The sequence below is a fragment of the Periophthalmus magnuspinnatus genome, chromosome 8 (assembly GCF_009829125.3).
Source record: "Periophthalmus magnuspinnatus isolate fPerMag1 chromosome 8, fPerMag1.2.pri, whole genome shotgun sequence".
NCBI lineage: Eukaryota > Metazoa > Chordata > Actinopteri > Gobiiformes > Gobiidae > Periophthalmus > Periophthalmus magnuspinnatus.
The window spans coordinates 2,289,889-2,311,792 of record NC_047133.1 but is presented as its reverse complement, the minus strand read 5'-3'; the positions used below and the strand labels follow the sequence as shown (position 1 = coordinate 2,311,792).

Below are 21,904 nucleotides of genomic sequence, written 5' to 3'. Positions count from 1 at the left end.
TTAATGGCCCTACTATTGTTCTTTTTTGTTTGTTTTGGGTCTGAGGAGAGAGGAGGTGAGAAATGACGTCTCAGGCTCCATTTTTTGTTTGAATTGTGAACTAACTTTTCCGTACAATCTCTGCTACTGCGATCGACATCTGAATTGTGTGATTTCGTTAAAAATGTGGAGTAAGCGCTCACAGGTATTAAACTTCTGCTTACTCCTTTTGAGCATTGTGCAAAATTTGGATTTGGATGTGCACGGTTTTTGTTTTTGTCTGAACTGGCAATGTATTTATTAATTTTCTTACTATGCCTGCTCAAATAAACAATATTCATTCATTCATTCATTGTTTACGGAAGGATTTCTTGTCTTTCCCGACAAAAGGAAAGACAATCTTAACAAAATGTGTCCAGTTGACAGATTAAAACTTCGTCTTTTGCGATGCGTTCAATAGAAACTGTACTCTAGTGTTTATACGGGAACAGAACGTAATGTACTACAACTACTACAACTACTCTATACTTATACGTCGCTCTGGAGTATAAGTCGCATCAGCCAAAAATGCATAATAATGAAGAAAAAAACACCAAAAACAACAAACGTCATGTGAACGCTACTATTACATCACGTGAACGCAACCTGTAAATCATTCTGTCGTCACATTCCCGAGCGTAAACCAAAACACACGATCGTAACTTTTCCACAGACATTTTCGTGCCGTCTGAAACTCTTTTACTCCTTACAGTTTATAAATACACTTTAAATTATTCGTATGCGTCAGTCGCGTCGTCCGTGAGTCACAGCGACGGCTCGTCTTCCCGCCGCCGCCGTCTCCGTCGCCGTAGGACGTGTCCCTCACTGCGAGCTCATGCTGTGTTTACTGCACGGCTCGCCCGGGTCTTTGGTGGCTCCTCCGTGCACTTGTATTTGGCTCTCAGTCCACACGGCCACTCCGCCCTGCGTTATCTTACTGCAGCGCGACAGGCTAGCCACCTGGTTAGCGGACAACACCCGGTCCCACACGCCCACCTGGGACATCTCTCCGACCAGGGCCTGGGTGGAGTCGAATCCTCCGCCAACAGTGTCCTGAAGGAAGAGCGACAACGTTAGCTTAGCGACTGAAGCTGTACTTGGTTTTTTTACAGTTTAAAAACGTGAAAAACAGGACGGATTTACAGTTTTTCTTCACTTACGTGTTCTAACCGTCCTAATTATTCACCGCGATGAGTTTACAAGAGCTTTTCACAACTCTCAGAGACCAGAGCGGAATTTTAAAGCTAACGAGTACCATGCTAGCTTCCTGAATACTGGACAGTAAAATGGTTTATAATTAGACGCACGTGGACTTATTTTGACCTCGAGAGACCACAAACTTTACTCAAATCCATGTGAAATTATCAGCTACACAAATGGATAAATTCCGTGATTATATCTGACTGAGGTGGTGACATAACCTCATAACAAAATGTCTGCGTTTGTTTAAGCAAAGGGTTAGACTGGATTAACTGCCATTGAATAAAAGCCTGTCCTTCATCTTACGGCTGAGCTCTTTCTTCTGTACTACAGTTTAGTTTATAAAAGAAAACAGCTCATTATATTCACCGCACACGCTTCACGCTGCAGTGGCCACGTCTGAACTCACCGCGTCGTGTTTGGTTTTATCTATATCTGGATCGATTTGTGTTTCAGTCGATGTGATCCTGGCCCGTGAGCTCCATTTTCTCGTTTAGATCTTTGAGAGTCAAGCTAAACTAAACGTAAGAATATGTACGATTTTAACAGATGTTTTCTTTCTTTCTTTATTCTTTATTTGACAGGGACCGTGTACAAATTCATTAATCTTACAAGGAAAAGATGATTTGCACCAGATTTAGCTGCTGCTACTTTCCATCTGCAGTCCCTGAGCAGTGAACACACATTAAAAAACACATATCAATTAACAATTACAATATACGACGACCGATCTGCCGTACATATGTCCCCCCCAGTCCAGACTAATATAAAAATCATTCTGTGCAGGTTTATACAGTGAGCACAGAGCAGCACCAACTAACTCGACTGATGTGGACACGTTTGATTATTTAAAATGAGCTTTTTCAAATTTCTAGTAAAACTATTAAAATCCACAGACACTTTCAGACTGTCTGGAGCTGATTCCACTGCCTCATGGTTTGATAAGAAAAAGCTGATTGAACAAAGGCCGAGGATCTTTTTGGGACGACGCAATTTCGGTTTACGGAGGAACGAGTGAATCGGGCAGTGTGTTCAGAACAAAGAATAGTAAAAATTTTTAATGTAGGTGAAGCTTCATTATTAATAATTTTCTTAGATTTGAATACAAAATTAAATGACTGAAACTGAACATTTTATATTTACTTAAGATGTTACAGTGGTGATAATGGAGGTTTTTTATCGAGTGCCTTTACTGCCTGATTATAGGTGGATCTGAGAGGTTTTAAAGCCTCTCACCAGCAGGAGACACAGTTTTCCTCTTGTATAATCACAACTTTGGTCATCAAAACTCTGACACAAAAGTTTGCAGTGAGCGCCGAACACTCGCCAAGGTCCTCTAACTTTTTCATTCACTTCTCAAAATCAAATCTAACAAAAATCCAATATGGCTCCGTGTGAAGGGCGCATAGTTTAAGGCCTGTGTGCTTTTGTTCCTCTGTTTCAGCAGTAGCAGCACGTACCTGCTCTTGTCCCAGGACCAGCAGTCCCCCCGGGCGGATGTGGTGTCCCGCGGCCAGAGAGTGACCCTCGCCCCTCAGCCTGCCCCCCTGGAAGGCCTGCCAAGTGCCCCCCCTCTGGCTCCAGCTCACGCAGATGTGCTGCCAACTGCCCCGGCTGATGTTTAGAGGGAGCTGCACCACCTGGACACGGGACGACACCTCAGTATCACATCAGGCACAAGAGAAATGAACCAATAAACAAAAAATATAATCATCACGTGACTGAAATAATGGTCAGTGAAAACATTCCCCATGTGATTTCCAACGGTTTAATTATTTGTACAGTTGTCCCTCGTTATATCGCGGTTCATCTTTCGCGGTTTCACTGTTTTGCGGATTTTTTGTGTGCAATTTTTGAGTTCTGTGTCCTGATTGGCTAAGGGACTGTAGACCATTGTGTTGTGCGTCCTGATTGGCTAAGGGACTGTAGACCATTGTGTTGTGCGTCCTGATTGGCTGTTGGACTGTAGACCATTGTCCATCAGTCTCCTCCGTTGGATCTCAGTGTGACTCTGAAGTGCTGTACGTTTGCAATTTGTTTTCTCCCCGACAAAACCCACAATGTCGATGAAACGTTCTGCACCGACAAAGACGCCAAAAGCCTGAGGAAGACGCTAACCGTTACAGAAAAAGTTGGACTTCTGGACACGCTGAGGAAGGTAGAAGTCGCGCAGCTGTAGGGGGCGACATTACGGAATAAATTAATCTTTTTGGTTTGTCGCATGAAGAAGGAGGAAAATGACATAAGGACGACAGCAGTGATAAGTTTGAACAAGGATGAAAAAAAGAGGGTAAGAAAGGAGTCTGCTTTAGATTTGTGGATCAGTGACTGCAGGAAAAGGAACATTACGAGATATTACAGCGGAGACAGGACGAAGAGGCGGGGTCAGAGGAAGAGGCGGCGTCAGAGGAACTGTGAAATACGCCTGAGTCACTATTAACCATATAAATTTGTTCCAGTATTTCTAAAATCTGTCATTTTTATCCACAGTACAGTATAGTATTTAGTTTTGTTCTATAATACTGCGCTTATTTTTTTTTTTATCTACGAAGGTTTGAACTTTGAGAGTGTTTAAACAAGAGAGAAATGTGAGAAAATGTTAACGCCTGTGTGAGAAAAGTGTATAAAGTGTGTGGTGAGGGGTTTTACAGACAAAAACATAAAAAATAAAGCTGATTCTTTGCAGATTTTCATTATTTGGGGTTATTTTTGGAACGTGACCCCTGCGATAAATGAGGAACTACTGTAATGTGTAGTGTTTTGCGAATCGTTTCTTCTTTTTTTTTAAGTTACTTGGAAGAAAAGCCCATATTAATCAGCATAATTCATTTTTTTATATGCTTGGAGAAGTAATAGTAATCATAATTAAAACATGATTAAGTGTAAATTCAGACAGGAAAACGATTAATTCACATGTTTCAAAATGTTAAAGTCATTTTCCATCTTAGGTTTGAACAACAAAAATATCTGCAGGCAACAAATACAGAGATTGCATTTAGATTTGTGGTTCGCGTTTTAAAATGTGGATTGGTTTGTCGTGTTCAAGAGTACGGGGGTTTGCAGGTTTTACACGTGATGAAGACGAGGCTGTAGAGGAGCTCGTGTTACCGCAGCTTTTGTGATTTGCGACTATTCATTTCCATGTGAATCGTGATTAATCCTGCAGCTCCATCTCACAGAGCATCTTCCCCCACCAAGGACACCGCTGCCCCCGTGGAATCTATTACCATAACGCCTCAGCTGAATGATCGCTTCCACCGCTGCAGTGCAGGTGCCAGGGCCCATTTAGCTCGTCCACTAGAGCGACTATTCCACCTGATGTGTTCTACTTCGCGCTATGCTAATTCAACATCCCAAAGTAACAGACCAATCAAGACCACAAATTCTTTCACACAGAGGAGCGCTGATTAAAATTCTCTGCAAATTCCACGAGCATCAGCAACAATCTGCTCGGATTATTGCTCAGGATCCTCCGGGGGAAATGTGAGTGTTGTTTTATCCGCGATCTATATCACATTAGAAGTGTAAAGCCTCCCAGGGACCGTCTCACATGTTCTACCCCTGCTATTAATAAAACATTGTGTGAATTCAATACATGAAAAATGCACGATGCAGCGAGGGGAGTGAGAGTAATCTGTTATATTTACTCGCTTACATTTGTGGGAGAGCCTGGTTGAAGGGTTATATCGCAGCGGGAGTACTCGAGTAGAATTCTGATCAGATATTTCTACTGCTTTTACTCAATTGTGACTTCTTCTTCCATTTTTGTCACAGTTTGTTCAAGAGAGAAGACGTCCGCGCGATCCGTCAGTCGTCCAGATCTGATTCGTAGCAAAAGACGAAGTTTAAATCTGTCAAATGGACAAATCGTCGTGGGAGTGGAGACGTTTAGCTGCTCGTCCAAGCCACGACCAGACGTCTTCACTCCTACGAGACGCTTCTTCATTTCTGGTGACATTACTGCCAGACACTTCCTTTTATCTGTCTGAAAAGAGGAGCTAACGACGCCGAAAAACAGCTATTGTCTCCAGTTTCAGCCTTTAATGTCCCTACTCAACCTTTAATGGCCCTACTATTGTTCTTTTTTGTTGGTTTTGGGTCTGAGGATCTGTGAGAAATTACGTCTCAGGCTCCATTTTATGTTTAAGGAAGGATTTCTTGTCAATCCTAATAAAATTTGTCCAGTTGACAGATTTAAAGTTCATCTTTTTGCAATGTGTTCAACAGAAACTATACACTAGTATTTATATGTAATGTACTACAACTACGACAACTACTCCCACAACAACTACTGCAGTATTTTTTGGACAATAAGTCGCTCTGGAGTATAAGTCGCACCAGCCAAAAATGCATAATAATGAATAAAAAAACATATATAAGTTGGATTTTTGGGTCTGGTATGACTCAAACTCAGCAGAATATGATTTTATTTTTCTGATTTTCTCGCTCAGATGTGTTTTAAATTACCGTAATGTTAAAATTTAAAAGTGTCCGTGGTCCAGGAGTAGTAGACACAATAATAATACTGAAAATAACAAAGATGTGGCATTATATATTTGAATAATTTCACATATAAGTCGCACCTGAGTATAAGTCGCACCGCAAAAAGAGCGACTGGTCTGGTAAATATGGTACTTCTACTTGTACCACTAGCCCTGTACCTTGTCGTTGACGAGCAGCTCGACGGGCGTGCGTAGGCCCTGCAGTAGCACCACTTCGTTGGGTTGGTCGGGCACGGCGTAGGACAGCGGCGTCCCGATGCCCTTGTCCGCGGGCCGGAGCCACATGCAGATGGTGAAGGCGTGGAGCTTCGGGATGTGCTGGTTCACCGCGGCGTACATGTAGTTCGTCCTGGTCGGGAAAGACAGTCTGAAGCCCTCTGGGAACGCCTGGCCCGGAATAACTGAGTAAAAGACGAGAAGAAGAGAGAGGAGTATATATCAGATAACAGATGAAATAGATTTATGCGCCGCACTTTAACCGTCACACGTGCAGCTTCAGAGACCCGCAGATCCCGGGCGTTTGGATCTCTCCTCGTCAAATTACACAAGTCAAAGGTCATTTATTTATAACAGACTGGAGCTGCGTCGTATCATCTGTCAGAAAAGCAGAATCTGTTTTAATCAAGTATAAACATAAGTGAACTACCGTATTTCATAATTAAAATATCGGCAGCTCAAGGGGAGTCTTGCAAATCACTGTATAACGTTTTAAATTAATCTTATCTCGATTACAAGACAACATGACCTTTTAAAAATCACAAACGCCACATAGTTACATAGGATTTTTTTATAATTGTGTAGAGAAAATACAAATATTTTTAGGGCTATTAATGAAGTATGGACTTTCAGAAGAAGACGACGACTTTATGAACCTAATTTTTAAGGCAATAGTGTCATGAGTCCAGTCTATTCTTGTTTTTCGGTGCTGTTTTCCCCCGTCCCTTCCATATCTGTGCTTGGAGTTGGGCGGAGACTCTAGCACCACTTCCACACACCTGCATCTGATCAAGCAATCAAGTCTCCACCTGCGGAACGCTACGAGGCTGAGGATTCCTACACTCGCCGCAAAATCGCCAGTGTTTCCTCGTGGTACAATCCGCTTGGCTCAGTCTGTTTTTGTTTTTTCTCTCCGTGCTCCGTGGTCTTTCTTGTTTTTGCCAGATTTTGCTTTTCTTGGACTATCCGTGCACCTCCGCCTCCGACCCAGTCCTCCACCACCTGCTCCGACGACTATCCTTCACGTTTTTGTATTGTTAATAAACTCCGTCGAACTGTTTTCTACGTCTACGTTACGACAAATACGAAGTGTACATCAACTTCAAATCTAAATCGTGATCTTTTTTTGCCATTTCGTCCATCTATACTTTTCACAACTCCTGGATAAAATGAAGTAAAGTTGGTTGTCCTGTACGTTTGATCCATCCCAGACTGTACCAAAGTAAAAAGTACTAATTAAACGACTCAAAGTACTAGTCGCTGATTACTTTTGAACAGATTTTACCAGTCTTTTTCAGCCAGTTACGAGTACAATGCTGCTTTGGCTCGATTCTGACCTTGCTTAAAGCTCAGAAAATGCCCATACTTATACGTATATTAGCATATTTTCATGTTTTTTAGGTGCTGATCTTTCCAGAAATAAAGCTACTATTATGTGATGTATCTTGCCAAATTAATTAATCACCAATAAACAAGCGAACGACTCTGTACAAACATAACTCCTACCTCATTCACTTACTCATCACTCCCGCGCACTCCGTCCTATTTTGAGCACTGCAGATTTCCAAGTTTTTTCAATCTGTTATTTATTTTGAACTCAGCCGTAGCGAGTTTAGCCTTGTTCTCCACTTGTGCCAAAAACAAGCTTCCGTTTTAGCTTCACTTTGGCTATAAATACCCCGGGTACATTTGGTTCTGTACCTTCCTCCAGGCCTGAGATGCGGTGATGAAGTTTAGCGATGCTCTGGTCGATCGCCTGCCTCTGCTTGTGTGTTTCCAGCCTGAGGGCCTTTCTCTCTTTGTCCAGCAGGTCCAGTTTCTTCTGCAGCTCGCCCTCGAGGTCCTCTCCCGTCCAGGACATGTCCCCCTCAGCGGTGTGAGGGGGGAGAGGGGGCGGGGGCTCCGGGATGCCGCTCTTCAGCTCGTCCGGGTGTCCTGAGCCCGTCACAGCGTCTGTCAGGTTGTGAGGAAATGGGCCGATGTCAGACTGTGGAGGAAAAAATGGTGGAGGTAAATAAAAGCAGTGGTGGAAAAAGTACTGCGAATTTGTACTCAAGTGAAAGTACAGTTGCATAGCTATAATCTCAGGTAAAAGTGCAGTTTCATGGCTAAAAGTACAGTTATATGAGTAAAAGTACAGTTATATGGCTAAAATCTCAAGTAAAAGTACAGTTATATGGGTAAAAGTACAGTTATATGGCTAAAATCTTAAGTAAAAGTACTGTTATATGGGTAAAAGTACAGTTATATGCTAAAATCTAAAGTAAAAGTACAGTTACATGGCTAAAAGTACAGTTATATGAGTAAAAGTACAGTTATATGGCTAAAATCTTAAGTAAAAGTACAGTTACATGGCTAAAAGTACAGTTATATGAGTAAAAGTACAGTTATATGGCTAAAATCTTAAGTAAAAGTACAGTTACATGGCTAAAAGTACAGTTATATGAGTAAAAGTACAGTTATATGGCTAAAATCTTAAGTAAAAGTACAGTTACATGGCTAAAAGTACAGTTATATGAGTAAAAGTACAGTTATATGGCTAAAATCTTAAGTAAAAGTACAGTTACATGGCTAAAAGTACAGTTATATGCTAAAATCTAAAGTAAAAGTACAGTTACATGGCTAAAAGTACAGTTATATGAGTAAAAGTACAGTTATATGGCTAAAATCTTAAGTAAAAGTACAGTTACATGGCTAAAAGTACAGTTATATGCTAAAATCTCATGTAAAAGTACAGTTATATGGCTAAAAAAGTACTTCTGCCATAATTATACCTAAGTCAAAACTACTAATTGTACTACTCTTATGATTATACTACTTGTGTTCTAATAATCAATATTTACTTTTAGCAACTTTTTAGATTAAAATTACACGACTTGAGCCAGAGAAAAGAAATGTTTTGAGGAGAGTTAAAGAAGAAAGTTTTGTTAAGAAAGAAAATCTTTGAAAAGTCTTTGAAAAGTAAAGTTGAAACATCATCTGTCCTTCATCTGTGACTCCAGCATCAGACCCAAAGCAAACAAAGGTAACAAAGAGAGCAATAGAGCGAGCCAGTAGGAACATTAAGGCTTAAAGTGTAACCAAAGCAGTTTACAGTGTCCTTGTCCTCGCTTTTACTTGTACATGACTAGAATTTTCCTCAATTACAAGTATAAATACAGTTTAAAAATGTACAAAATAATGTACAATTACCCCAAAAAACTACACATTTACAGTAACGTGAGTATTTGTATTTCCACCTCTGAGTATAAATTGATGTTTTATTTATTTTCACAAGGACACAAACAGAGAACACACAATCAAACCTTCGAAAAATCCAGGAAAAATATAAAAATATGTTAATTTTTGTCACCCCAGACAACAAAAACGAGGACAGTTTGCACTCGCAGGAAGGCCGCGGCGGCTCAAACCTCACGGACTGTTTGATTTTTATAAGTAGAACCTTAAAAGCCCTGAACTTGGGTTTGAACCACGAGCAAGGAGCATGTTTCAGTTTGAACTTTTAGCCCCAAACATTGAGTTTTTTCTACCACCGTGACACAGAAACGACCGTCTGTGATCGTGTCGTTCATGATTCTTAGTGACAAAGTGCCTGATTGTACAAAAGTGTGACCTTGTCTGTAGCTTCTGTGTTAGTTATTACCTCAGAAAATGCAAAGTAAAATGAAAACAATGCATTTTATTGTTTATTTTAAGCGTCGTTAGCTCCTTCCTTCAGATCGTTTTAAGGCAGTGTCCATCTGAACCCAGACCAGAACTGAAAACGCCGTTTAATCGAGTGTCAAAACGTCTAGAAAAACACAACAGAATCTTATAGTGATGGGAGTTTTGGCTCTTTTAGGAGATCCGAATCTTCTGGATCTGTGTCAAAGAGCCGTTCAAAACATTGGCTCATTTTATATGTATTTATACGACAGAAGACAATGTCAGAACTAATTTTTCCTGCAAACTAATCACAAAGAATCGGCCAAACCTCTGATGTTTTAAAATGAGAGTAAACTGAGAGTGGGAGGGAGTTTACTCGGTGGAATTATGCAGAATTTACATAAATAATAACAACAAATATGTTTTTTGTGCACGAATCTGTCACTCGTGTCGCCTCCTCTGCTTTTGTTTTGATTATTGTGTTGGTTCGGCTTTAATCAGGATAAAAATGCAGACAAATTAGAAACAAAAACATCTGTTTCTTTAAAAAAAATGAGATCCGGTTCGATTCGTTCACGTTAAGGAATCGTTCAAAAGAGCCGGCTCGTTCATTACTGCAAAATGTTTCGTATTATTATGTATCGTGTGTCTCTGCTTCAATTTAAAACTCCAAACTTTTCAAAATCGCTGACCTTATTTCACAGTGTTCTAAAAAAAACAACAAAAACAACAAGATCTCCAGTTCTTTTTATCATTTTTAACATGTTTAAGCAAAGACATGACAGAAATACTAATAAATGTGATTCACTGAAGTGGAGTAGTTTTGATCTAAGCGTCTGCAGAAAAACGACTTTGACATTTAAAGTCTATAAACAACATCACCTCGCCCCTGGTGTTTCTAATCTCCATGCATCATTTTAATGGAAAAAGCTCAGAGCAGCCTGATTAGCAGAGGTTTGTTTCTCATCAATAATATCTGTGATGCCACGAGGCAAAGAGCCTCATTTACTCTGAGATTATGTGTTTGGCTCAAGCAGCTGCAGCTTTTCATTAAAACCAAGGACCGTCCTGTTTCTGCTTTTAGTTTTCTCTTTTCTATTTTGTATTTTCTGTTTTCTGTTTTGTATTTTCTGTTTTTAGTTTTCTGTTTTCCATTTTGTATTTTCTGTTTTTGTTTTCTCTTTTCTGTTTTTAGTTTTGTTTTTAGTTTTCTGTTTTGTATTTTCTGTTTTTAGTTTTCTCTTTTCTATTTTCTGTTTTTAGTTTTCTCTTTTCTATTTTCTGTTTTTAGTTTTCTCTTTTCTATTTTCTGTTTTTAGTTTTCTCTTTTCTATTTTGTATTTTCTGTTTTTAGTTTTCTCTTTTCTATTTTGTATTTTCTGTTTTTAGTTTTCTCTTTTCTATTTTGTATTTTCTGTTTTTAGTTTTCTTTTCTATTTTGTATTTTCTGTTTTTTTCTGTTTTCTTTGTTCATGATCTGTCTGTTTTAAATAAGAAGTTATAGATTACAAAATAATGCTAAATGTTTTAAAGTTGCACTATGTAACATTCCTGCTGGTCTCCATGACGATGCTGTCGCTTTGCCTCAGATGTTCTACAGCACATGTGTCAAACTCAGGCCCAGGAGCCAAATCTGGTCTGCGGTGTGATTATATTTGGTCTGTGAGTTCATACGACGTGAACAGCTCATGTACCACGAAAACTACACATCCCAGAATGCACTGCAGTCCAGAGAGAGCCCCTCCTTTTCTCAAAGCTACGAGCCACCTCAGCCAAATGAACTACTACAGAGAGAAACAGAATTTATTTGATGTATTTAAATAAGAAATGAACACTACTGATGTGTCTTTTATTTTAAATTTAATTCCTCTTTTTGAAATAAACTTAACCAAATTTTGTGTTTGAGCAAAACTAAAGTTGTGCTTCCATGAAAAGGTTAAACATCACACATCAGGCGCAGTTTTTCAGTAAATTCAGAGTTTGTCCTGTGAATTTGTCTCAGTTTTTCATTTTATCCCGTGTGAGTTTGAGTTTGACGCCTCTGCTCCACAGCGCGGCATTAAACAAATCTAACTCATCTCCATGGAGACGACAGTGGAAGCTCCAGAGCCGAGTGAAGAGATGAGAACAGGACGAGAACAGGACGAGAACAGGACGAGAACAGGACGAGAACAGGACGAGAACCGGACGAGAACCGGACGAGAACAGGACGAGAACAGGACGAGAACAGGACGAGAACAGGACGAGAACAGGACGACAACAGGACGACAACAGGACGAGAACAGGACGAGAACCGGACGACAACAGGACGACAACAGGACGAGAACAGGACGAGAACAGGACGACAACAGGACGAGAACCGGACGAGAACAGGACGAGAACAGGACGAGAACAGGACGAGAACCGGACGAGAACCGGACGACAACAGGACGACAACAGGACGAGAACAGGACGACAACAGGACGAGAACAGGACGACAACAGGACGACAACAGGACGACAACAGGACGACAACAGGACGAGAACCGGACGAGAACAGGACGAGAACAGGACGACGCGGACGATTTGTGTCGTGATTATCACCGACAAAATAAATGTGATTAACGATAATATCACGATGATTATTAGGCGACAGATTAAAAATGTTATAGACGTTAATACTCATCTTTTTAATGTCCTGAATAAGCTCCATTTTTAAACAACTTTAATATCATTTCACTTTGTTATGAGTGAAAACAACTTTAACTGAGCTGAGAAAATACAAAGCTTTTTCCGGAACATTCTGGCGACATAATTATCACAATTATAGAAAATGTATCACGATAAACGATGTTAGTGTTTATTTTCCATCTCTAGTTCCAGGTCAGATGTGTTTAAATCAAATAAAGACACATAATTAAATAAATGAACAATAGACGGGTTTAATGCCGGACTGTGGAACATTCCAGTGAAAGCAAATTGTGAAAAAAAAAAAAAAAAAAAGTTTCCTTCCTGAGTTTAAAGACTTTGTGAGGATCTTTCTTCATTCCAAAGATTTAATATTTGTGAAGACCTGAAAACCACGAATCATCACAATCATCAGATCTCCACGGAGACGCACACACGCCAGAAAAGCTACGTAGTGAAGCTTTGAAGAATCGTGCAAGTCGTGCGCTCGTAATGGAACTAAAATCCGCTTTTTTTTGTCAGACAGATCGACCAATGAGACGAGAGCGATAACGATAATGAAAAAACGCTGCGACTTTACCCGACGACAGAAATGCAAACTCACGGACCCAATAAACTTTCTGGTTTTTTAACTTTTTTTTTTTTAAATTCAGCAGCCGCCAAAGTACCAAAGTGCCACAGTGAACAATATAATCCCCCATTAATTACCCTTAACCCAGGATTTGCATACACTTCCCCATAATTACACCGAGTTTACGTCTTGAATCTAAATATAAACGTGATTTTCCTTCACGCGTCTAAGGGGACTCTTCTCAATTATGTTCACCGCACACAAATTATAACGAAATGTTCCGACTGCGAGGAGAACACAATATTTAAGCCCACAACAAATTGGCTGCCACTGCTGCATAATAGATTACAAGACTGTGGGTCCCCTGGCGCACGCGGAAAAACAGGCTTGGCAGGAATCTTTAAACTTGTGCACCGTCAAGAAAGTCGAACGCAAGAAATGGAGGAAAAGAGCATAAAGCGTCTCGTGTGTCGCCATAAACAACCTCGACCTACACGATAAACGCAATAGAAATGATATTACATTAGTCTTACGTGCCGCTTCTCGTGTGTTATTCGTTCACTCTGCCCTTTTCAGTGACGGTGAGCTCCTTCTGTGGTCGTATCTGCCCTGGGGAAGGCTGACGGAGGCGAGGCGGCCGGTCTGCGCCGTTTGGTCTCGTCACTCGCAACTCGCATTTATGTTAAAACGAGGTACAATTCATACACGAGGTAATGCAAAGTGTTTTACAGAATAAGAAGGACGTTAAAATCACAATAGGACAAATCGAAACGTGAATAATCGCAAATGAAATTAACTTTAAAGGAGAAAAGTGCAGAATAAACCCCTTTCAGTCACATTCACAGATAAACAGAACAGTTTGAGTCTGGATTTAAACATCGTCAAAGTCGAGGCCTGAGTCACATCTTCAGGAAGTGAGACAAGTTTGAACTGAACAAAAGTGAAACACTGATTCAACTGGTTTGGTCCTGATTTGGTCCTGATTCGGTCCTGATTCGGTCCTGTGTGGGGACACTGGCCCAAAGTGATCAAGTAGGACGCAGACTCAAAAAAAAGTCCCATTAGACAAAGTTTATCATCAGCGTTGTGGTTCCCCGTGAACAAAAGAAAAAAAACAACACATATTTACACAAACTAACGGAGCTCAACAAAACTAAGCAACAGAACTGAAACAACTCAGGAAAAAGCCCCGTGTGCCCTGACTACACTGAAGTCTTTCTCTGTCTAATTAGCCCTGATGAAATACCCTCCTGCACCTGAAGCTCCTCCCCCTGGGCCCCTCCATCTCTTCTCCAGGGGCTGTGGGTAAAACATGAGCAGAATCTTAAATATAAAACCATCTCTCAGGCCCAAGTCCCTAAACTAAAGTGTTTAACAAAATAAACTATACACTTATGTCATTGACACAAAAATACATAAAACATTAACACAAAGAAATAAACAAACTTAAACCTGTTCTCCCTCCACATGGTCTGGCCCACGACCACACCCAAGCCTATAAAAATGGCCGACATAGGCCACGCCCCCTCTGTGTTTGGACCATGTGGAGATGCAGGTAAGAGGATTAAACTGAACTGACACATTTAACTAAATAAAATGTTTAAACTCACTAGTGTGTGGTGATTTAACTGATTGAAAAACTAAACTAAACAAACCCGGGATAATTCTGTTTAGTTTTGTGTTGGAAAATTATTGAAAATGATCATGAGAAAATGTGAACAAACAAAATGGTAACGTTAAAAAAAGGTCCACTTAGTCACACCCTGGTTTAGCCCTGGTTTGGTCCTGGTTTAGTTCTGGTTTGGCTCAGGTTTAGTCCAGGTTTAGTGCTGATTTAGCCCTGGTTTAGTTCTGGTTTAGACCTGGTTTAGTCCTGGTTTGGCCCTGGTTTGGTCCTGGTTTAGTCCAGGTTTAGTCCAGGTTTAGTCCAGGTTTATTCAGTCCTGGTCTACTACTGGACACAAATACAGGATGAGTCCGAGTCTGGTTTTGACGATAAGATTCTCCACAGGTGAAGTGCTTTGCCCAAGGACACGACAGAACCCACATCTGTCATTGAACCTCCAGCTTTTACATGGAGCAGCTGCGTCTTTCACTGTTTTGGCCAAGTTTGATTTTAGTTTTTGTCTCGTACCTGAGCAAATATTGTTTCCTGATTGTCCATATGAAGAAAAACCAGGACGTAGTGATGAACAATTTAAAAACCAAATATTTTGAGGGGGAAAAGTCAAAATGTCGCGTATAACAACAGAAATCCATGAAAACAGTCAACTTCAGGTGCACGACTAAAACATGGATAACTATGAAAAATCTTGCCTTGTTTTTACATTTTGTCTGCGTTTATAGTTTTATTTCCTTGTTGGACACGGGCAGCTGATGAAGGTAAATCCATATTAAAAATGTCAGAAAAAACGAGCTCCTTTTTCATAAACTCTTCCTCCATTTTGGATGTGATTGACATCGTTGACGACGTAAATGGAATGATTCAGATTTGACGCTACTTCCTGTATTTTTGCACTTTTTTCAACACAGACGAGAAACAAATAAGTACAACCCCAATAAAGTCCACACACATCAAACCCCGTCACGTGCTCTTTAAATCTCCATCTTTACACAATCGTTCACATATTTTCTCCATTTTAACGAGAATAAAACTGAAGTTGTCGTGATTCAACTGCTGTTTTTCTCCTGAGTTGGGCTCCAGGACCAAGACGATAAACCCTGTCGTCACAAACCTGGATGTTGAGCTCGACTCCAGTTTGAAAGTTGAAGCTCAAAGTAAAATCACTTATCTCGACATAATTTTGAAATTTTAACCCACGCTTTTATCTCGACATTTATTAGATTATTGCGACGCCTTATACTCAGGTCTCAAAACAAAACCTTACTTTCCCGTCTTCAGCTCGTCCAGAACGCTGCTGCTCGTCTTTTAACTGGTTTTCGGAAATTTGATCACGTAAGTCCCATTCTCAAATCTCTCCCTGTTCAGTTTCTCATTGATTTTAAGATTCTTCTATTTGTTTTTAATCGTCTGCGTGGCCTGGCCCTTCTGTATCTGTCCGACCTGCTGGTGCCTCTCTCAGGTCTGCAGGTCGGGTTCTCCTCGTGGTCCCTAAGCCAAAAAGGAAATGATGGATTCAAAATATATATTCAAGTCATATTATGTTATCTCACTGTTCATTTTAAAGGTACTGTAATGTTCACTCTTTATTATAATCATTATATTCAACTATGTAATCTGCACTAATGTTTGTTCTTGAGTCTTTTGAAAGTGCAGGATCCCACGGGAAGAAGGTCACTGTGAAACTGAAACAGAAACATCATGGGAGGATGTTTGTGCGAAGGGGAAGAGTGACCTTCTAGAAATGCAAAAACAGAATATATTTCTCTGTGAATTTCATCATATGTTTTTTACGCTGCTTGCAAAGTATGTAAAGTATGTCCCCCATCCCTTGAGAGTAAGCAGTGCATTTGTAACTAGGGTTCTTAAGTTAATAAAAGGAGGAGAAAAACGGTGGGGCCTTCAGAAAAGAGGGTGAGGTGATTTGTAACTGAAGGTGTTTTGCCTCTCCGCTCTTTCTCCTCAATATTGAGACAAAATAATCTCTCTTGTCTTTTCTCTTTTGAACTGTAATATAAGTTAAAAAGGTGAACCTATCAGGAAACTTACAGCTGATCGGGCTTTTTTAGTGGCTAAAGACTCTGGACTCTGCACTTCCACTGAATGTTAGACTGGACGACTCACTTCCTGTTTTAAATCTCTTCTTAAATCTCTTCTTTTTTTTTTTTTAGCTTGTCTTTTAACTCAGTGTAAAGAGTTGACGTTTATCATGTTCTGTTTTTAATGTTATTCTTTCTTTCTTTATTCTTTATTTGACAGGGACCATGTACAAATTCATTAATCTTACAAGGAAAAGATGATTTGCACCAGATTTATTGTGTCTCATATTTGTTTTTTTGTGTGTTTTTTAACCTGTGTGCAGTACTTTGGTCGACTGTGTTGTTTTTAAAGTGCTGGATTGGATTTGTTCATGTTTTTTTGCCGTATATTAAATCCTCAGGTGTAAATATTTCTGCGTTTTTGTTTTGAAAAGACATTTGACAGTCGTGTTGAGCCCGGGGTGAGCTCCGAGGCAGCGTTTAACATGTGAGAGCGTCAGCGCAGAGAACTCCTCCGGTTTGGTGCCTCCTTTTCACTGCAGCGTGGATTAAACCTGATGCCACGTCACCGCGAGACCGTCCGTGTCGTGGAGTTTAGAAAAAGACGCAGAGGATTAAACGGACGGCTCGTGTTTGATTAGAAAAAAAACATCTGGAAATCTATAATTCTTCAAGACAAACATCATGTCCAGAGTCGCACGAGACGACGGAAGAAATTCAAAACATTTACAGCAAATTTTTGAGAAGAATTAAGACAAATGCAGCTAAGAAATGTTTAAATCATCATGTGTGGGGACCTGGAGATGATCCACGACAAATAGAAGAAGCAAAAGAACCGAAGAAACTCTAAAAACACCGAGACGAGACGACGGAACAGCTGGAGACGAGTAATAATGACAGACTCTAATGGAGAAGGACGATCTCTGATTTATGTGTCCGCAGAAGCACGAAAACAGAGTGAGACGTCGTGTTAGAGTCAGAGTTTAGACGCCTTACACACAATTGAGATGTTTTAATAGTAAAGAGCTGCTAAAACTAAAAGAAGCTGGTTTTATACGGTGCAGGGCCGGTCCTAAAGTTGAGCAGAATGTGTCTCCGGGCCCCTTTTCTGTGACTGAACCTGGACTCGGCTGTTTGTGACTCACATTTTACAACGTTCTGACTCTGCTCTCATCACCGTGTCCAAGTGTGTTTCAACTTATATGAACAAAAGACTGAAATGTTTGAATCTAACTTTTAAAACGGCCATTTAAAAGTACCGCAGGGGCCTCGGCGCACCTCAGGGCTGTCCAAACGTATGCCTGGTCCAAAAACAAATGTACGCAGCAGATGTTTCGCCACTATATCCTCCTAAAACCCTGAGCTCTTTCATGACTTCATTAATTTCTCTTTGTTATTTACGCTGATTTGGACCAATGACCAAAGTCCTCAAATCTCCATATGTGGAGATTTGAATAATAATTTGCAAAAACAATTTATTAAGACCCTGAACACAACAATATTTGTCCTGATGTAAAAACTAAATGTGTCTCTTGGATCAAAGTGTCTCGTGTGAAGAGCTGCAGACAGGAGCAGGAGACATGTGCCTTTACAAAAAAAAAAAATAATAAAAATATTCTAAACATTCTAAACTTTTTCTTGCCGTTTTTCTTTTTCTAAAAATGTATAAAGAGATATTTACTCTGCTGTAAACACAACACCTGAGCACTGTTTTTAGTAGAACTTTACATATTATATTATTTTAAGTATACGTGTTTAGGCTCTTGGGGGCCCCCTGTTGACCTTGGGGCCCCTAAGCAACTTCTCAGTCTGATTATAGTCTGAACCGGCCCTGGTGTAGAGTATATTGTGCACGATATTGTATAAAATGATCTTTGTTTTCTTTCTGGACTTGTCTACGATTCTTTTTTGATAAATCGACTAATCAAACTATGATTTCTAGTAAATATTGAGACGTATTTATTCATTTTTGACGTTTGAACTGTGATAACTGAGGGCGTCTAGAGAATATTTACACATGATATAAACCGGCGACTGTGTTGGACCGTCCCACTTTAGGGCGGAGTTTGTTCCTGCTCTTTGGTCCGATTCTGTTCCCTTCTGGACCGGGACAGAACATAAACAGGACAGGCTGGTCGGGGTAACGTTTTCTCCCGTGTTACACCACATTTCCGTGATGTAACTCGTGAGTATTCAGCCTGATCACATCGAATAATTCCACTTGTCAATTATTACGTCCATCCAGAGTCAGTCCTCAGTGAAAGTGTGAGTCTGGAGCGTCGTTCAGAGGAAGAAATGTGACGTTTTTGTTCATATTTGGTCCTAGTTTGAGCTCGATTTAGTCCTGACGTAGACCTGGTTTGGTTCTGTTCTACTTTTGGGTTAGTACTGGTCTAGTTTCCCAGTTTTTCTGCATTTTAATCCCAATTCTGATGCAGCAAATGTCCCACAGCATCCTAAAAACCTTCTTCACATTCATCAAATCAATAAAACAAAACAAAAATACAGTTTCCAGGGCTCGTACAGCGCCTCCTGTCTTTCTACATGCGTCACTACATGCACTAAATTGTACCAAACCCCACACATTCTGAAAAAACACAGTAAAAAGACATCAGCGTGTTCCCGGTTCAATGTCTCATGATTATTTAATGTCCCTGCAGAGACATATATGTACAGACAGGGCCGTGTGAGTGTGTCCTACATAATTCAAGTCCTGTAGCTGAGCACAACCAATCCATCTTTTCCACAAATATCGCCGCTCTGTACATTATTCATGCTGTTTCTTTTGCCAAAACGAGCTTATATATCACAGGATTCTGCTCTTATGGAACTTCAGAAGAGGCGACGCCATCAGAAGCTTTTTCTCTAAATCAGTGTCACTCCAGGACATAAACTTTAGAATAATAATAATAATAAACTCTTAAAGTCCGGTTGTGTAAAGCTGAGTGGCTCCTACGTTTGTCTTATTGTTTTATTTAAACGTGGCTCTTTCTTTGCCCTCGTCTTCTCCTGTGGGACCTGCCCCTCTCCCCTCTCTCCTCTCTGGGACTAATTACCCTCCACAACGTGACGGATGCCCCTGTGCTGTGGGTCACATCAGAGTAAAGTGGCTCATATAAAGTGGCTCTTGTAAAGCGGCTCACGTAAAGTGGCTCACATAAAGCGGCTCTCGTAAAGCGGCTCTTGTAAAGTGTCTCATATAAACTGGCTCATGTAAAGCGGCTCTTGTAAAGTGGCTCTTATAAACTGGCTCATGTAAAGCGGCTCATGTAAAGTGGCTCATGCAGACTGGCTCTTGTAAAGCGGCTCTTGTAAAGTGGCTCATATAAAGCGGCTCATGCTGACTGGCTCTTGTAAAGTGGCTCTTGTAAACTGGCTCATATAAACTGGCTCTTGTAAACTGGCTCATGTAAAGCGGCTCTTGTAAAGTGGCTCATATAAACTGGCTCATGTAAAGCGGCTCTTGTAAAGTGGCTCATATAAAGCGGCTCATGCAGACTGGCTCATGTAAAGCGGCTCATGTAAAGCGGCTCTTGTAAAGTGTCTTATGTAAAGCGGCTCTTGTAAAGTGTCTTATGTAAAGCGGCTCTTGTAAAGTGTCTTATGTAAAGCGGCTCTTGTAAAGTGTCTTATGTAAAACGGCTCTTGTAAAGTGTCTCTTGTAAAGCGGCTCATGCAGACTGGCTCATGTACAGTGGCTCATGCAGACTGGCTCTTGTAAAGTGGCTCATGCAGACTGGCTCACGGCTCACAGTGACACACACGGCTCTTTTACCTCCAGTTTCTCGATGCGGTCTTGCAGTTGGGCGATGGCCTGCTCCAGCTCATCCACGGCTCTCACGGTCAGGATGTGTCCGGTGTCAGAGTCCGGACTGTCCCGGACCATGTGCTGCAGGTGGAGGTCCTCCGCGCCCCCCCACAGCCCCGCGGGACCCCCGCGCCTCGTGCGGCCGTGGAGCCCCTTCTCACACTCGGACAGTTTCCCCGTGAGCTCGTGGATCGTGCGCTGGTCGCTCTGGATCTGGTCTTTCTGTTGGAGGACGGTTTGTCTCAGGTCCTCCGCGGTGGTGCGGAGGTAGCCCCAGTCCTCCCCCGCGTACAGAGAGGGGTCGTCGGCTTGTTGCTCAAACTTCCCCGTGTTGCACTGTCCGGGGGGGATGGGGGTGCAGATGAGGCGGCTCACGGCGGGGTCGTGTCCCGTGAGGCCGGTCACTCCGCTCAGGCCGACGTTAAACGTCGGAGCCTCTGGTGTTTCGGAGCCGTGCAGAGCTCCCAGAGAGCTGGCCCGGGCCGCAGAGCCGCCCGCGGCCGGAGTGTGAGCCGCAGAGTCCGGGACCGCAGAGTCCGGGTAAACGGACTGATTCTCAGAGGAGAGCTGCTGCTGAGCCGCGGCTCCTCTGGAGGAGCCGGTGTGCACCGCGGCGATGATGCAGATGACAGCCCCGATAAACGCCACCATCCCGGCGGCCAGGATCACCACGATGAACTTCAGGGTGGCGGCGGCTCCGGCTCCAGGCAGAAAAAGACGCAAAACCCGAGTGCAGGCGCTCAGACGGGAGAAAGAGCCAAAACAGGCGCAAAAGAGCCGCACTCATCAACCAGCTGTCCTCACGTGACCAGCCCCGCTACAACAGCCCCTCAAACAGTCCCGCAGCAAAGTGAGGATGGAGACAACATGAGAAGGAGCCGCGAGGAGCCGCGAGGAGCCTCTCTCCTCCTCCTGCTGCAGCGCGCATGTCTCCACGGCTCCACAGGCACGAGACAGAGTGGGAGTTATGACACTCTCCACGCTGCGTGGAAATCACCTGCTCCTGCTGCTGCCTCACAACTTTACCACAGTTTAGACCAGAGCAGAGGAGGAGCAGGAGGAGGAGGAGGAGGAGGAGCAGGAGGAGGAGCGGCTCTTTGTCACCGTTGGATCGATTTCTCGTCTTCATTCATCTGCATCAGGGCTGAAAATGTGTCTCCCTCTGGTTTAATATTCTCAGCTCAGCAGCGACGTGAAAGATCCTCAGTCTGCTCCCAGAGGAGAGCAGCAGGAGGAGAGCAGCAGGAGGAGAGCAGCAGGAGGAGAGCTGCAGGAGGAGAGCTGCAGGAGGAGGAGAGCAGCAGGAGGAGAGCAGCAGGAGGAGAGCTGCACGGGTGAAGCAGAGATGACCGGACTGTGCAGCTCAGCCTCTGACCGAACCTCTGCTCCTCTGCTGCTCCTCCCTCTGCTGCTCCTTTGCTCCTCTGCCCCTCTGCTGCTCCTCTGCTCCTCCCTCTGCTGCTCCTCTGCTCCTCCCTCTGCTGCTCCTCCCTCTGCTCCTCCCTCTGCTGCTCCTCTCTGCTCCTCCTCTGCTCCTCCCTCTGCTCCTCCTCTCCTCCTCTCTCTCCTCCTCTGCTCCTCTGCTCCTCCTCCCTCTGCTCCTCCTCTCTCTCCTCCT

The 21,904-nt window shown here is 42.2% G+C and overlaps 1 protein-coding gene across 1 annotated transcript; it reads right to left on the bottom strand.

Annotated features, from left to right (window-relative positions):
- Nucleotides 1-840: 840 nt before the first annotated feature.
- Nucleotides 841-20,975, bottom strand: cbx6b (chromobox homolog 6b). Its single transcript, XM_033971206.2, has 5 exons — nt 20,254-20,975; nt 7,638-7,923; nt 5,880-6,121; nt 2,679-2,858; nt 841-1,071 (listed from the first exon to the last, which is right to left on the bottom strand). Exons 1-5 carry the CDS (start codon nt 20,935-20,937, stop codon nt 841-843), a joined length of 1,623 nt encoding a protein of 540 aa, XP_033827097.1. The 5' UTR covers nt 20,938-20,975.
- Between the last annotated feature and the right edge of the window lie 929 nt (nt 20,976-21,904).